Genomic DNA, 16,544 nt, shown 5'->3' on the forward strand with positions numbered 1-16,544 from the left:
GGACCCACCCATCCGCTTCCAGCCCTTGATGGGATTAGGGGCTTTAGGGTGTGGTCTCACGCCCTCACAGCCTCTGGGCCTTCACCGCTTGATTCCACTACCTGGGGAAGATGCATGTGAAGGATAAGGCTTTCATGTGCCTTGTGGAACTTGGTGATGTGCCATGATGTGCTTCTATGTGCCTTGGAGTTCTTCAAGGAAAACAAAGAAGAATGCTGGAGAGACTGATGGCTGAAAGCAGGTTTTGGGTTTTAGTTTGCTGAGCCCTTATAAAGGAACATTTTAACTTTTGTTTAGTTTTGCAATTCTGTACATATTCTCCAAAGAAGCTTTTTACGTATGGAATACAACCCTTCCAACCCTTCTCCTCATTCATCTGCCATTCCCCGTCCCATTCTCCATTAAGATATATTTTCTTCTTTTTTAAATGGTTCTTTATTTATTGGAAAGTCAGAGTTACACAGAGCGAGGAGAGGCAGAGAGAGAGAGAGAGAAAGAGAGAGAAAGAGAGAGAGAGGGTTCCATCCGATTACTCACTCCCCTACTGGCCTAAAAAGCAAGAGTTGCACCAATCTGAAGCCAGGAGACAGAGGCTTCCTCCATGTCTCCCATGCAGGAACAGTCGGCCAAGGGCTTGGGCCATCTTGTCCTGCTCTCCAAGGCCATAACAGAGAGCTAGATTGCAAGTGGAGCAGCCGGGTCTCAAACCAGTGCCCATACGGGATGCTGGCATTTCAGGACAGGGCGTTAACCCACTGCACCACAACGATGGCCCCTATACTACTTTTCTAAGATTTCCATATGAATTTGAAAGGTGCTGTTATGTAGAGGCACAGGGAGGGACGCATGAAGGGAGAGAGACTGAGAGAGAGAGAGAGAGAGAGAGAGAGAGAGAGAGAGAGGTTGTCCTTCCAATGGTTCACTCCCCAAATTGCCACAACACGTGATCTGTGCCTATCCACATCCTTGAGCCAGAAGCTTCTTCCAGGTCTGCCATGTGTGTGCAGAGGCCCAAGGTTGCAAGCCACCTTGTCCTGCTTTCCCAGGCCATAGCAGAGAGCTGGATCGGAAGTCAAGCAGCTGGGACTTGAACCGGCGCCCATATGGGATGCCAGCACGGCAGGCGGCGGCTTTCCCTGCTCTGCCACAGTGCCGGCCCCTCCATGATGTGCTGGTATGTGCTTCCATTTCTGAAATGCAAACAAAGAAGAACGCTGGAAAGACTAAGAGTGGAAAATAGGTTTCTTTATTTGGTAAACCCTTAGAAAGGCATACTTTAATTTCCTTGGTTTAGTTTTACAGTTTTAATTTAGTTACTTTATTTCAAACAAGGTACACACACACACACACACACACACACACAACTGTTTGAAAACACATTTCACAGTTAACTCTCCTAATGCAATTCATTCAGGACAGAGGTCCTGTGTGGGAGGTTAGTACGCTGTGATTTCAGTTGTGAGTTTAAGAAACACAAACTGTGGCGATTCTGGAGGATGAAGGGCTCCTGTTCAGGAGCTTGGGATGATCACACAATGTGGTTGATGCTTCAAGACAATGGTTGATTTCCAGAGGCTCCTAGTAGGTGCAACGAAACTCCCAGGGACTGTGACAACCTGAGGTCATACATTGTGGTAAGAGAGAGGGCCATGAGGTTCGCCCTCACGATTGACTTGGAGAAATCTGTCACCAAGACTTCCATGAGAGGTGATGGAGAGGAAAGCATGAAGCAGGATTGTTTGTAGCCAAAGGAGAAGGAGGCCATTATTCCCCATCTTTCTCAGCTGCTTCAGAATTCCTTCATGAAGCAGAGAGTTCTGTGCCTCCAATCTCAACAATTGCTTAGCGACATGACACGCTGGAAAGCACACATCTCGATCCAACATTGTGGCCTCACACAAAACACAGTCTCTCACCCCTTGCAAATGCAGAAGACATAGACATTTGGTTCCAACCTAAGCTTCCAATTCACACCTAGGACAGTTCATAAGGACAAACCCTTTGCCCTTGCAAATGCAAACACTTAACTCGTGCACTGTCACCCAACCACATAATCGTGAAGTCCTCTTGCACTAACGTCAGCGGAACAGCAACAACAGAGGCCTCTTTGCAGGTTTGTTCTTCCTCTTGGGAGGTTTGCTCCTTCCTCCCGGACAAGGGAGGTTGCCAGGATTCATGGCTACCTGCTGAGTGATGTGCCCAGCTGCCCCGTGCAGCAGGGCCCTTTCCTGGTCAGGATGGTGCTTCCTCATCCCTGCGGCAGATCTTGCCTGGTGAATTACAATCGCATTGCTGGGCAGCGTGGGCTCCACTGTCCTGAGGCTGAATGCACTCCTTGGTGTGTTCTGGGCTTGGAGGGATTGCCACGCATCCAAGGTCAAGTCCTGAGTTGTTTGCTCCAAGTGCTCCTCTGACTCTCCAGCTTCAAGAGGGGAAGGCCTTTCAAGCTCTCCTGGTGTATGGCCATGTGTGTTTGCAGCCTCCAAGTCGGAGGGTCCCCTGCCTGGAGACACTGTCCCATGTTCTCCTCCAACTCCACTCTTGCGGACATAAAATAGCACGTAGGCACTTTGATTCAGGACACAAGTGGTGTCACAGGCAGTGACCTTCGCATCATCCATTTTATACCAGTGGCCACTGCCAGCTTTGACATAGCAGAAGTAGTGTCCTGATTGACACCTCAAGCCAACGTGGACGAGAACCGCATAGAGAACATAGTCCAGTGGCCTCCCGTTCTGCTGAGACATGTAAGGTCTCATGTCCAGGCACTCGGGATAGTGCACTTGTCCTCCAAGTTTCTCACCCGTGAACTCAGAAAACCGTTTCAATACAAAGAGAAGCACCTTGCCAGCCGATTGCAAGGTGAGTGTCTTGGAAGCAGCTGTCTTCTGTAGGCAGGTAGCACAGTGATAGGCGTTTTCTCCAGCTAGCTCTTCAGGTTGCACCAAGTGCTGCAAAGCTTGCTCCACACTGTCGGCTGTCTTGATATCCAACGCGATCTCCAGGTAAGGGTCCAAGGTTTCTGAAATGCCTTGGCACTGGAGACATTGGATTTGAGACCTCCAGTGTCCTCCCACTATCTGCTGGGATGGAGATTGGTCCTCTTGGGGACCCACCCCGTCCGTGAGCCCAGGCAGACCTGCTGCCTTCAGGACATCCAGAGCAAACATCAGAAATTCGTGGGCGTCTTCCTGCCTGTTTGTGTGAAAGCCAGCAGCCAGCACTTGACAGGGCTGGATCACGTCGCCAGGACTGTGCAGGGCCCAGAGAAAGTGCGTTTCCACGGCACACAGAATGCAGCGATCCGAACGACGACAGCTTTGAGAATGCACCTGGGACAGCATATAGTTGGCGAGGGGTGGGGTATACGTGAGACACTGCAGGGCTGCATTCAGGTAGCAGGTGTTGCCCGTATTCTGCAGACCGGCCCCAATGCCATAAGGTCTCTTCCAGCTGCAGCTCAGAGAAGCTCCTCCACTGGGAGCCAGATGGGTCGCCCCCGAAGCCAAATCACTTTGCAGCGGGAGCTCTTTCTGAGGTGAGGGTGGTGATTTCCCTGGGAGACAAACACCACCATGAGTATCATCCCCCTCTGAGCTAGAATGGGAAAGTTGGCATGTTGGCAAGTCATTAAAGTGGAACTCACCTTCCTTGAGAGGTGAAGCAGCCATCATGTCTCCAGGAGCCACTGTCACAAGGCAGCAAGATGCTTCCACCTCTGAGACTGGCATCCAAGGACCACCTGTTCCTCTCCCCCCTCCTTTTATAGTCCACACTGCATGCCACACCCTGGACCTGCTACAGGACCCACCCATCCGCTTCCAGCCCTTGATGGGATTAGGGGCTTTAGGGTGTGGTCTCACGCCCTCACAGCCTCTGGGCCTTCACCGCTTGATTCCACTACCTGGGGAAGATGCATGTGAAGGATAAGGCTTTCATGTGCCTTGTGGAACTTGGTGATGTGCCATGATGTGCTTCTATGTGCCTTGGAGTTCTTCAAGGAAAACAAAGAAGAATGCTGGAGAGACTGATGGCTGAAAGCAGGTTTTGGGTTTTAGTTTGCTGAGCCCTTATAAAGGAACATTTTAACTTTTGTTTAGTTGTGCAATTCTGTACATATTCTCCAAAGAAGCTTTTTACGTATGGAATACAACCCTTCCAACCCTTCTCCTCATTCATCTGCCATTCCCCGTCCCATTCTCCATTAAGATATATTTTCTTCTTTTTTAAATGGTTCTTTATTTATTGGAAAGTCAGAGTTACACAGAGCGAGGAGAGGCAGAGAGAGAGAGAGAGAAAGAGAGAGAGAGGGTTCCATCCGATTACTCACTCCCCTACTGGCCTAAAAAGCAAGAGTTGCACCAATCTGAAGCCAGGAGACAGAGGCTTCCTCCATGTCTCCCATGCAGGAACAGTCGGCCAAGGGCTTGGGCCATCTTGTCCTGCTCTCCAAGGCCATAACAGAGAGCTAGATTGCAAGTGGAGCAGCCGGGTCTCAAACCAGTGCCCATACGGGATGCTGGCATTTCAGGACAGGGCGTTAACCCACTGCACCACAACGATGGCCCCTATACTACTTTTCTAAGATTTCCATATGAATTTGAAAGGTGCTGTTATGTAGAGGCACAGGGAGGGACGCATGAAGGGAGAGAGACTGAGAGAGAGAGAGAGAGAGAGAGACAGAGAGAGAGAGGTTGTCCTTCCAATGGTTCACTCCCCAAATTGCCACAACACATGATCTGTGCCTATCCACATCCTTGAGCCAGAAGCTTCTTCCAGGTCTGCCATGTGTGTGCAGAGGCCCAAGGTTGCAAGCCACCTTGTCCTGCTTTCCCAGGCCATAGCAGAGAGCTGGATCGGAAGTCAAGCAGCTGGGACTTGAACCGGCGCCCATATGGGATGCCAGCACGGCAGGCGGCGGCTTTCCCTGCTCTGCCACAGTGCCGGCCCCTCCATGATGTGCTGGTATGTGCTTCCATTTCTGAAATGCAAACAAAGAAGAACGCTGGAAAGACTAAGAGTGGAAAATAGGTTTCTTTATTTGGTAAACCCTTAGAAAGGCATACTTTAATTTCCTTGGTTTAGTTTTACAGTTTTAATTTAGTTACTTTATTTCAAACAAGGTACACACACACACACACACACACAACTGTTTGAAAACACATTTCACAGTTAACTCTCCTAATGCAATTCATTCAGGACAGAGGTCCTGTGTGGGAGGTTAGTACGCTGTGATTTCAGTTGTGAGTTTAAGAAACACAAACTGTGGCGATTCTGGAGGATGAAGGGCTCCTGTTCAGGAGCTTGGGATGATCACACAATGTGGTTGATGCTTCAAGACAATGGTTGATTTCCAGAGGCTCCTAGTAGGTGCAACGAAACTCCCAGGGACTGTGACAACCTGAGGTCATACATTGTGGTAAGAGAGAGGGCCATGAGGTTCGCCCTCACGATTGACTTGGAGAAATCTGTCACCAAGACTTCCATGAGAGGTGATGGAGAGGAAAGCATGAAGCAGGATTGTGTGTAGCCAAAGGAGAAGGAGGCCATTATTCCCCATCTTTCTCAGCTGCTTCAGAATTCCTTCATGAAGCAGAGAGTTCTGTGCCTCCAATCTCAACAATTGCTTAGCGACATGACACGCTGGAAAGCACACATCTCGATCCAACATTGTGGCCTCACACAAAACACAGTCTCTCACCCCTTGCAAATGCAGAAGACATAGACATTTGGTTCCAACCTAAGCTTCCAATTCACACCTAGGACAGTTCATAAGGACAAACCCTTTGCCCTTGCAAATACAAACACTTAACTCGTGCACTGTCACCCAACCACATAATCGTGAAGTCCTCTTGCACTAACGTCAGCGGAACAGCAACAACAGAGGCCTCTTTGCAGGTTTGTTCTTCCTCTTGGGAGGTTTGCTCCTTCCTCCCGGACAAGGGAGGTTGCCAGGATTCATGGCTACCTGCTGAGTGATGTGCCCAGCTGCCCCGTGCAGCAGGGCCCTTTCCTGGTCAGGATGGTGCTTCCTCATCCCTGCGGCAGATCTTGCCTGGTGAATTACGATCGCATTGCTGGGCAGCGTGGGCTCCACTGTCCTGAGGCTGAATGCACTCCTTGGTGTGTTCTGGGCTTGGAGGGATTGCCACGCATCCAAGGTCAAGTCCTGAGTTGTTTGCTCCAAGTGCTCCTCTGACTCTCCAGCTTCAAGAGGGGAAGGCCTTTCAAGCTCTCCTGGTGTATGGCCACGTGTGTTTGCAGCCTCCAAGTCGGAGGGTCCCCTGCCTGGAGACACTGTCCCATGTTCTCCTCCAACTCCACTCTTGCGGACATAAAATAGCACGTAGGCACTTTGATTCAGGACACAAGTGGTGTCACAGGCAGTGACCTTCGCATCATCCATTTTATACCAGTGGCCATTGCCAGCTTTGACATAGCAGAAGTAGTGTCCTGATTGACACCTCAAGCCAACGTGGACGAGAACCGCATAGAGAACATAGTCCAGTGGCCTCCCGTTCTGCTGAGACATGTAAGGTCTCATGTCCAGGCACTCGGGATAGTGCACTTGTCCTCCAAGTTTCTCACCCGTGAACTCAGAAAACCGTTTCAATACAAAGAGAAGCACCTTGCCAGCCGATTGCAAGGTGAGTGTCTTGGAAGCAGCTGTCTTCTGTAGGCAGGTAGCACAGTGATAGGCGTTTTCTCCAGCTAGCTCTTCAGGTTGCACCAAGTGCTGCAAAGCTTGCTCCACACTGTCGGCTGTCTTGATATCCAACGCGATCTCCAGGTAAGGGTCCAAGGTTTCTGAAATGCCTTGGCACTGGAGACATTGGATTTGAGACCTCCAGTGTCCTCCCACTATCTGCTGGGATGGAGATTGGTCCTCTTGGGGACCCACCCCGTCCGTGAGCCCAGGCAGACCTGCTGCCTTCAGGACATCCAGAGCAAACATCAGAAATTCGTGGGCGTCTTCCTGCCTGTTTGTGTGAAAGCCAGCAGCCAGCACTTGACAGGGCTGGATCACGTCGCCAGGACTGTGGAGGGCCCAGAGAAAGTGCGTTTCCACGGCACACAGAATGCAGCGATCCGAACGACGACAGCTTTGAGAATGCACCTGGGACAGCATATAGTTGGCGAGGGGTGGGGTATACGTGAGACACTGCAGGGCTGCATTCAGGTAGCAGGTGTTGCCCGTATTCTGCAGACCGGCCCCAATGCCATAAGGTCTCTTCCAGCTGCAGCTCAGAGAAGCTCCTCCACTGGGAGCCAGATGGGTCGCCCCCGAAGCCAAATCACTTTGCAGCGGGAGCTCTTTCTGAGGTGAGGGTGGTGATTTCCCTGGGAGACAAACACCACCATGAGTATCATCCCCCTCTGAGCTAGAATGGGAAAGTTGGCGTGTTGGCAAGTCATTAAAGTGGAACTCACCTTCCTTGAGAGGTGAAGCAGCCATCATGTCTCCAGGAGCCACTGTCACAAGGCAGCAAGATGCTTCCACCTCTGAGACTGGCATCCAAGGACCACCTGTTCCTCTCCCCCCTCCTTTTATAGTCCACACTGCATGCCACACCCTGGACCTGCTACAGGACCCACCCATCCGCTTCCAGCCCTTGATGGGATTAGGGGCTTTAGGGTGTGGTCTCACGCCCTCACAGCCTCTGGGCCTTCACCGCTTGATTCCACTACCTGGGGAAGATGCATGTGAAGGATAAGGCTTTCATGTGCCTTGTGGAACTTGGTGATGTGCCATGATGTGCTTCTATGTGCCTTGGAGTTCTTCAAGGAAAACAAAGAAGAATGCTGGAGAGACTGATGGCTGAAAGCAGGTTTTGGGTTTTAGTTTGCTGAGCCCTTATAAAGGAACATTTTAACTTTTGTTTAGTTTTGCAATTCTGTACATATTCTCCAAAGAAGCTTTTTACGTATGGAATACAACCCTTCCAACCCTTCTCCTCATTCATCTGCCATTCCCCGTCCCATTCTCCATTAAGATATATTTTCTTCTTTTTTAAATGGTTCTTTATTTATTGGAAAGTCAGAGTTACACAGAGCGAGGAGAGGCAGAGAGAGAGAGAGAGAAAGAGAGAGAAAGAGAGAGAGAGGGTTCCATCCGATTACTCACTCCCCTACTGGCCTAAAAAGCAAGAGTTGCACCAATCTGAAGCCAGGAGACAGAGGCTTCCTCCATGTCTCCCATGCAGGAACAGTCGGCCAAGGGCTTGGGCCATCTTGTCCTGCTCTCCAAGGCCATAACAGAGAGCTAGATTGCAAGTGGAGCAGCCGGGTCTCAAACCAGTGCCCATACGGGATGCTGGCATTTCAGGACAGGGCGTTAACCCACTGCACCACAACGATGGCCCCTATACTACTTTTCTAAGATTTCCATATGAATTTGAAAGGTGCTGTTATGTAGAGGCACAGGGAGGGACGCATGAAGGGAGAGAGACTGAGAGAGAGAGAGAGAGAGAGAGAGAGAGAGAGAGGTTGTCCTTCCAATGGTTCACTCCCCAAATTGCCACAACACGTGATCTGTGCCTATCCACATCCTTGAGCCAGAAGCTTCTTCCAGGTCTGCCATGTGTGTGCAGAGGCCCAAGGTTGCAAGCCACCTTGTCCTGCTTTCCCAGGCCATAGCAGAGAGCTGGATCGGAAGTCAAGCAGCTGGGACTTGAACCCGCGCCCATATGGGATGCCAGCACGGCAGGCGGCGGCTTTCCCTGCTCTGCCACAGTGCCGGCCCCTCCATGATGTGCTGGTATGTGCTTCCATTTCTGAAATGCAAACAAAGAAGAACGCTGGAAAGACTAAGAGTGGAAAATAGGTTTCTTTATTTGGTAAACCCTTAGAAAGGCATACTTTAATTTCCTTGGTTTAGTTTTACAGTTTTAATTTAGTTACTTTATTTCAAACAAGGTACACACACACACACACACACACACACAACTGTTTGAAAACACATTTCACAGTTAACTCTCCTAATGCAATTCATTCAGGACAGAGGTCCTGTGTGGGAGGTTAGTACGCTGTGATTTCAGTTGTGAGTTTAAGAAACACAAACTGTGGCGATTCTGGAGGATGAAGGGCTCCTGTTCAGGAGCTTGGGATGATCACACAATGTGGTTGATGCTTCAAGACAATGGTTGATTTCCAGAGGCTCCTAGTAGGTGCAACGAAACTCCCAGGGACTGTGACAACCTGAGGTCATACATTGTGGTAAGAGAGAGGGCCATGAGGTTCGCCCTCACGATTGACTTGGAGAAATCTGTCACCAAGACTTCCATGAGAGGTGATGGAGAGGAAAGCATGAAGCAGGATTGTGTGTAGCCAAAGGAGAAGGAGGCCATTATTCCCCATCTTTCTCAGCTGCTTCAGAATTCCTTCATGAAGCAGAGAGTTCTGTGCCTCCAATCTCAACAATTGCTTAGCGACATGACACGCTGGAAAGCACACATCTCGATCCAACATTGTGGCCTCACACAAAACACAGTCTCTCACCCCTTGCAAATGCAGAAGACATAGACATTTGGTTCCAACCTAAGCTTCCAATTCACACCTAGGACAGTTCATAAGGACAAACCCTTTGCCCTTGCAAATACAAACACTTAACTCGTGCACTGTCACCCAACCACATAATCGTGAAGTCCTCTTGCACTAACGTCAGCGGAACAGCAACAACAGAGGCCTCTTTGCAGGTTTGTTCTTCCTCTTGGGAGGTTTGCTCCTTCCTCCCGGACAAGGGAGGTTGCCAGGATTCATGGCTACCTGCTGAGTGATGTGCCCAGCTGCCCCGTGCAGCAGGGCCCTTTCCTGGTCAGGATGGTGCTTCCTCATCCCTGCGGCAGATCTTGCCTGGTGAATTACGATCGCATTGCTGGGCAGCGTGGGCTCCACTGTCCTGAGGCTGAATGCACTCCTTGGTGTGTTCTGGGCTTGGAGGGATTGCCACGCATCCAAGGTCAAGTCCTGAGTTGTTTGCTCCAAGTGCTCCTCTGACTCTCCAGCTTCAAGAGGGGAAGGCCTTTCAAGCTCTCCTGGTGTATGGCCACGTGTGTTTGCAGCCTCCAAGTCGGAGGGTCCCCTGCCTGGAGACACTGTCCCATGTTCTCCTCCAACTCCACTCTTGCGGACATAAAATAGCACGTAGGCACTTTGATTCAGGACACAAGTGGTGTCACAGGCAGTGACCTTCGCATCATCCATTTTATACCAGTGGCCATTGCCAGCTTTGACATAGCAGAAGTAGTGTCCTGATTGACACCTCAAGCCAACGTGGACGAGAACCGCATAGAGAACATAGTCCAGTGGCCTCCCGTTCTGCTGAGACATGTAAGGTCTCATGTCCAGGCACTCGGGATAGTGCACTTGTCCTCCAAGTTTCTCACCCGTGAACTCAGAAAACCGTTTCAATACAAAGAGAAGCACCTTGCCAGCCGATTGCAAGGTGAGTGTCTTGGAAGCAGCTGTCTTCTGTCGGCAGGTAGCACAGTGATAGGCGTTTTCTCCAGCTAGCTCTTCAGGTTGCACCAAGTGCTGCAAAGCTTGCTCCACACTGTCGGCTGTCTTGATATCCAACGCGATCTCCAGGTAAGGGTCCAAGGTTTCTGAAATGCCTTGGCACTGGAGACATTGGATTTGAGACCTCCAGTGTCCTCCCACTATCTGCTGGGATGGAGATTGGTCCTCTTGGGGACCCACCCCGTCCGTGAGCCCAGGCAGACCTGCTGCCTTCAGGACATCCAGAGCAAACATCAGAAATTCGTGGGCGTCTTCCTGCCTGTTTGTGTGAAAGCCAGCAGCCAGCACTTGACAGGGCTGGATCACGTCGCCAGGACTGTGCAGGGCCCAGAGAAAGTGCGTTTCCACGGCACACAGAATGCAGCGATCCGAACGACGACAGCTTTGAGAATGCACCTGGGACAGCATATAGTTGGCGAGGGGTGGGGTATACGTGAGACACTGCAGGGCTGCATTCAGGTAGCAGGTGTTGCCCGTATTCTGCAGACCGGCCCCAATGCCATAAGGTCTCTTCCAGCTGCAGCTCAGAGAAGCTCCTCCACTGGGAGCCAGATGGGTCGCCCCCGAAGCCAAATCACTTTGCAGCGGGAGCTCTTTCTGAGGTGAGGGTGGTGATTTCCCTGGGAGACAAACACCACCATGAGTATCATCCCCCTCTGAGCTAGAATGGGAAAGTTGGCGTGTTGGCAAGTCATTAAAGTGGAACTCACCTTCCTTGAGAGGTGAAGCAGCCATCATGTCTCCAGGAGCCACTGTCACAAGGCAGCAAGATGCTTCCACCTCTGAGACTGGCATCCAAGGACCACCTGTTCCTCTCCCCCCTCCTTTTATAGTCCACACTGCATGCCACACCCTGGACCTGCTACAGGACCCACCCATCCGCTTCCAGCCCTTGATGGGATTAGGGGCTTTAGGGTGTGGTCTCACGCCCTCACAGCCTCTGGGCCTTCACCGCTTGATTCCACTACCTGGGGAAGATGCATGTGAAGGATAAGGCTTTCATGTGCCTTGTGGAACTTGGTGATGTGCCATGATGTGCTTCTATGTGCCTTGGAGTTCTTCAAGGAAAACAAAGAAGAATGCTGGAGAGACTGATGGCTGAAAGCAGGTTTTGGGTTTTAGTTTGCTGAGCCCTTATAAAGGAACATTTTAACTTTTGTTTAGTTTTGCAATTCTGTACATATTCTCCAAAGAAGCTTTTTACGTATGGAATACAACCCTTCCAACCCTTCTCCTCATTCATCTGCCATTCCCCGTCCCATTCTCCATTAAGATATATTTTCTTCTTTTTTAAATGGTTCTTTATTTATTGGAAAGTCAGAGTTACACAGAGCGAGGAGAGGCAGAGAGAGAGAGAGAGAAAGAGAGAGAAAGAGAGAGAGAGGGTTCCATCCGATTACTCACTCCCCTACTGGCCTAAAAAGCAAGAGTTGCACCAATCTGAAGCCAGGAGACAGAGGCTTCCTCCATGTCTCCCATGCAGGAACAGTCGGCCAAGGGCTTGGGCCATCTTGTCCTGCTCTCCAAGGCCATAACAGAGAGCTAGATTGCAAGTGGAGCAGCCGGGTCTCAAACCAGTGCCCATACGGGATGCTGGCATTTCAGGACAGGGCGTTAACCCACTGCACCACAACGATGGCCCCTATACTACTTTTCTAAGATTTCCATATGAATTTGAAAGGTGCTGTTATGTAGAGGCACAGGGAGGGACGCATGAAGGGAGAGAGACTGAGAGAGAGAGAGAGAGAGAGAGAGAGAGAGAGAGAGAGAGAGAGGTTGTCCTTCCAATGGTTCACTCCCCAAATTGCCACAACACGTGATCTGTGCCTATCCACATCCTTGAGCCAGAAGCTTCTTCCAGGTCTGCCATGTGTGTGCAGAGGCCCAAGGTTGCAAGCCACCTTGTCCTGCTTTCCCAGGCCATAGCAGAGAGCTGGATCGGAAGTCAAGCAGCTGGGACTTGAACCCGCGCCCATATGGGATGCCAGCACGGCAGGCGGCGGCTTTCCCTGCTCTGCCACAGTGCCGGCCCCTCCATGATGTGCTGGTATGTGCTTCCATTTCTGAAATGCAAACAAAGAAGAACGCTGGAAAGACTAAGAGTGGAAAATAGGTTTCTTTATTTGGTAAACCCTTAGAAAGGCATACTTTAATTTCCTTGGTTTAGTTTTACAGTTTTAATTTAGTTACTTTATTTCAAACAAGGTACACACACACACACACACACACACACACACAACTGTTTGAAAACACATTTCACAGTTAACTCTCCTAATGCAATTCATTCAGGACAGAGGTCCTGTGTGGGAGGTTAGTACGCTGTGATTTCAGTTGTGAGTTTAAGAAACACAAACTGTGGCGATTCTGGAGGATGAAGGGCTCCTGTTCAGGAGCTTGGGATGATCACACAATGTGGTTGATGCTTCAAGACAATGGTTGATTTCCAGAGGCTCCTAGTAGGTGCAACGAAACTCCCAGGGACTGTGACAACCTGAGGTCATACATTGTGGTAAGAGAGAGGGCCATGAGGTTCGCCCTCACGATTGACTTGGAGAAATCTGTCACCAAGACTTCCATGAGAGGTGATGGAGAGGAAAGCATGAAGCAGGATTGTTTGTAGCCAAAGGAGAAGGAGGCCATTATTCCCCATCTTTCTCAGCTGCTTCAGAATTCCTTCATGAAGCAGAGAGTTCTGTGCCTCCAATCTCAACAATTGCTTAGCGACATGACACGCTGGAAAGCACACATCTCGATCCAACATTGTGGCCTCACACAAAACACAGTCTCTCACCCCTTGCAAATGCAGAAGACATAGACATTTGGTTCCAACCTAAGCTTCCAATTCACACCTAGGACAGTTCATAAGGACAAACCCTTTGCCCTTGCAAATGCAAACACTTAACTCGTGCACTGTCACCCAACCACATAATCGTGAAGTCCTCTTGCACTAACGTCAGCGGAACAGCAACAACAGAGGCCTCTTTGCAGGTTTGTTCTTCCTCTTGGGAGGTTTGCTCCTTCCTCCCGGACAAGGGAGGTTGCCAGGATTCATGGCTACCTGCTGAGTGATGTGCCCAGCTGCCCCGTGCAGCAGGGCCCTTTCCTGGTCAGGATGGTGCTTCCTCATCCCTGCGGCAGATCTTGCCTGGTGAATTACAATCGCATTGCTGGGCAGCGTGGGCTCCACTGTCCTGAGGCTGAATGCACTCCTTGGTGTGTTCTGGGCTTGGAGGGATTGCCACGCATCCAAGGTCAAGTCCTGAGTTGTTTGCTCCAAGTGCTCCTCTGACTCTCCAGCTTCAAGAGGGGAAGGCCTTTCAAGCTCTCCTGGTGTATGGCCATGTGTGTTTGCAGCCTCCAAGTCGGAGGGTCCCCTGCCTGGAGACACTGTCCCATGTTCTCCTCCAACTCCACTCTTGCGGACATAAAATAGCACGTAGGCACTTTGATTCAGGACACAAGTGGTGTCACAGGCAGTGACCTTCGCATCATCCATTTTATACCAGTGGCCACTGCCAGCTTTGACATAGCAGAAGTAGTGTCCTGATTGACACCTCAAGCCAACGTGGACGAGAACCGCATAGAGAACATAGTCCAGTGGCCTCCCGTTCTGCTGAGACATGTAAGGTCTCATGTCCAGGCACTCGGGATAGTGCACTTGTCCTCCGAGTTTCTCACCCGTGAACTCAGAAAACCGTTTCAATACAAAGAGAAGCACCTTGCCAGCCGATTGCAAGGTGAGTGTCTTGGAAGCAGCTGTCTTCTGTCGGCAGGTAGCACAGTGATAGGCATTTTCTCCAGCCAGCTCTTCAGGTTGCACCAAGTGCTGCAAAGCTTGCTCCACACTGTCGGCTGTCTTGATATCCAACGCGATCTCCAGGTAAGGGTCCAAGGTTTCTGAAATGCCTTGGCACTGGAGACATTGGATTTGAGACCTCCAGTGTCCTCCCACTATCTGCTGGGATGGAGATTGGTCCTCTTGGGGACCCACCCCATCCGTGAGCCCAGGCAGACCTGCTGCCTTCAGGACATCCAGAGCAAACATCAGAAATTCGTGGGCGTCTTCCTGCCTGTTTGGGTGAAAGCCAGCAGCCAGCACTTGACAGGGCTGGATCACGTCGCCAGGACTGTGCAGGGCCCAGAGAAAGTGCGTTTCCACGGCACACAGAATGCAGCGATCCGAACGACGACAGCTTTGAGAATGCACCTGGGACAGCATATAGTTGGCGAGGGGTGGGGTATACGTGAGACACTGCAGGGCTGCATTCAGGTAGCAGGTGTTGCCCGTATTCTGCAGACCGGCCCCAATGCCATAAGGTCTCTTCCAGCTGCAGCTCAGAGAAGCTCCTCCACTGGGAGCCAGATGGGTCGCCCCCGAAGCCAAATCACTTTGCAGCGGGAGCTCTTTCTGAGGTGAGGGTGGTGATTTCCCTGGGAGACAAACACCACCATGAGTATCATCCCCCTCTGAGCTAGAATGGGAAAGTTGGCGTGTTGGCAAGTCATTAAAGTGGAACTCACCTTCCTTGAGAGGTGAAGCAGCCATCATGTCTCCAGGAGCCACTGTCACAAGGCAGCAAGATGCTTCCACCTCTGAGACTGGCATCCAAGGACCACCTGTTCCTCTCCCCCCTCCTTTTATAGTCCACACTGCATGCCACACCCTGGACCTGCTACAGGACCCACCCATCCGCTTCCAGCCCTTGATGGGATTAGGGGCTTTAGGGTGTGGTCTCACGCCCTCACAGCCTCTGGGCCTTCACCGCTTGATTCCACTACCTGGGGAAGATGCATGTGAAGGATAAGGCTTTCATGTGCCTTGTGGAACTTGGTGATGTGCCATGATGTGCTTCTATGTGCCTTGGAGTTCTTCAAGGAAAACAAAGAAGAATGCTGGAGAGACTGATGGCTGAAAGCAGGTTTTGGGTTTTAGTTTGCTGAGCCCTTATAAAGGAACATTTTAACTTTTGTTTAGTTTTGCAATTCTGTACATATTCTCCAAAGAAGCTTTTTACGTATGGAATACAACCCTTCCAACCCTTCTCCTCATTCATCTGCCATTCCCCGTCCCATTCTCCATTAAGATATATTTTCTTCTTTTTTAAATGGTTCTTTATTTATTGGAAAGTCAGAGTTACACAGAGCGAGGAGAGGCAGAGAGAGAGAGAGAGAAAGAGAGAGAAAGAGAGAGAGAGGGTTCCATCCGATTACTCACTCCCCTACTGGCCTAAAAAGCAAGAGTTGCACCAATCTGAAGCCAGGAGACAGAGGCTTCCTCCATGTCTCCCATGCAGGAACAGTCGGCCAAGGGCTTGGGCCATCTTGTCCTGCTCTCCAAGGCCATAACAGAGAGCTAGATTGCAAGTGGAGCAGCCGGGTCTCAAACCAGTGCCCATAGGGGATGCTGGCATTTCAGGACAGGGCGTTAACCCACTGCACCACAACGATGGCCCCTATACTACTTTTCTAAGATTTCCATATGAATTTGAAAGGTGCTGTTATGTAGAGGCACAGGGAGGGACGCATGAAGGGAGAGAGACTGAGAGAGAGAGAGAGAGAGAGAGAGAGAGAGAGGTTGTCCTTCCAATGGTTCACTCCCCAAATTGCCACAACACATGATCTGTGCCTATCCACATCCTTGAGCCAGAAGCTTCTTCCAGGTCTGCCATGTGTGTGCAGAGGCCCAAGGTTGCAAGCCACCTTGTCCTGCTTTCCCAGGCCATAGCAGAGAGCTGGATCAGAAGTCAAGCAGCTGGGACTTGAACCCGCGCCCATATGGGATGCCAGCACGGCAGGCGGCGGCTTTCCCTGCTCTGCCACAGTGCCGGCCCCTCCATGATGTGCTGGTATGTGCTTCCATTTCTGAAATGCAAACAAAGAAGAACGCTGGAAAGACTAAGAGTGGAAAATAGGTTTCTTTATTTGGTAAACCCTTAGAAAGGCATACTTTAATTTCCTTGGTTTAGTTTTACAGTTTTAATTTAGTTACTTTATTTCAAACAAGGTACACACACACACACACACAC

The 16,544-nt window shown here is 50.5% G+C and overlaps 4 protein-coding genes across 4 annotated transcripts; all 4 read right to left on the bottom strand.

Annotated features, from left to right (window-relative positions):
• Window positions 1–2,078: 2,078 nt before the first annotated feature.
• On the bottom strand, window positions 2,079–3,671 carry LOC138843339 (ubiquitin carboxyl-terminal hydrolase 17-like protein 6). The gene is made up of 2 exons (XM_070047145.1): window positions 3,647–3,671; window positions 2,079–3,556 (listed from the first exon to the last, which is right to left on the bottom strand). The coding sequence occupies exons 1-2, from the start codon at window positions 3,669–3,671 to the stop codon at window positions 2,079–2,081; spliced, it is 1,503 nt and encodes a 500-aa protein (XP_069903246.1).
• A 2,192-nt stretch (window positions 3,672–5,863) lies between these two features.
• On the bottom strand, window positions 5,864–7,456 carry LOC138843340 (ubiquitin carboxyl-terminal hydrolase 17-like protein 6). The gene is made up of 2 exons (XM_070047146.1): window positions 7,432–7,456; window positions 5,864–7,341 (listed from the first exon to the last, which is right to left on the bottom strand). The coding sequence occupies exons 1-2, from the start codon at window positions 7,454–7,456 to the stop codon at window positions 5,864–5,866; spliced, it is 1,503 nt and encodes a 500-aa protein (XP_069903247.1).
• Window positions 7,457–9,660: 2,204 nt separating this feature from the next.
• Window positions 9,661–11,253, bottom strand: LOC138843341 (ubiquitin carboxyl-terminal hydrolase 17-like protein 13). The gene is made up of 2 exons (XM_070047147.1): window positions 11,229–11,253; window positions 9,661–11,138 (listed from the first exon to the last, which is right to left on the bottom strand). Exons 1-2 carry the CDS (start codon window positions 11,251–11,253, stop codon window positions 9,661–9,663), a joined length of 1,503 nt encoding a protein of 500 aa, XP_069903248.1.
• A 2,218-nt stretch (window positions 11,254–13,471) lies between these two features.
• Window positions 13,472–15,064, bottom strand: LOC138843342 (ubiquitin carboxyl-terminal hydrolase 17-like protein 6). The gene is made up of 2 exons (XM_070047148.1): window positions 15,040–15,064; window positions 13,472–14,949 (listed from the first exon to the last, which is right to left on the bottom strand). The coding sequence occupies exons 1-2, from the start codon at window positions 15,062–15,064 to the stop codon at window positions 13,472–13,474; spliced, it is 1,503 nt and encodes a 500-aa protein (XP_069903249.1).
• Between the last annotated feature and the right edge of the window lie 1,480 nt (window positions 15,065–16,544).

Source organism: Oryctolagus cuniculus, chromosome 8 (assembly GCF_964237555.1).
Source record: "Oryctolagus cuniculus chromosome 8, mOryCun1.1, whole genome shotgun sequence".
NCBI classification, from domain to species: Eukaryota; Metazoa; Chordata; class Mammalia; order Lagomorpha; family Leporidae; genus Oryctolagus; species Oryctolagus cuniculus.

What these genes read in the sequence shown, in the direction of transcription:
- LOC138843339 (XM_070047145.1), bottom strand. Translation starts at nt 3,671, where the DNA reads ATGGCTGCTTCACCTCTCAAGGAAG. An exon ending in TGCTTCACCTCTCAAGGAAG is followed by an intron (nt 3,557 to 3,646) that starts GTGAGTTCCACT and finishes TTTGTCTCCCAG; the next exon opens with GGAAATCACCACCCTCACCT.
- LOC138843340 (XM_070047146.1), bottom strand. Translation starts at nt 7,456, where the DNA reads ATGGCTGCTTCACCTCTCAAGGAAG. An exon ending in TGCTTCACCTCTCAAGGAAG is followed by an intron (nt 7,342 to 7,431) that starts GTGAGTTCCACT and finishes TTTGTCTCCCAG; the next exon opens with GGAAATCACCACCCTCACCT.
- LOC138843341 (XM_070047147.1), bottom strand. Translation starts at nt 11,253, where the DNA reads ATGGCTGCTTCACCTCTCAAGGAAG. An exon ending in TGCTTCACCTCTCAAGGAAG is followed by an intron (nt 11,139 to 11,228) that starts GTGAGTTCCACT and finishes TTTGTCTCCCAG; the next exon opens with GGAAATCACCACCCTCACCT.
- LOC138843342 (XM_070047148.1), bottom strand. Translation starts at nt 15,064, where the DNA reads ATGGCTGCTTCACCTCTCAAGGAAG. An exon ending in TGCTTCACCTCTCAAGGAAG is followed by an intron (nt 14,950 to 15,039) that starts GTGAGTTCCACT and finishes TTTGTCTCCCAG; the next exon opens with GGAAATCACCACCCTCACCT.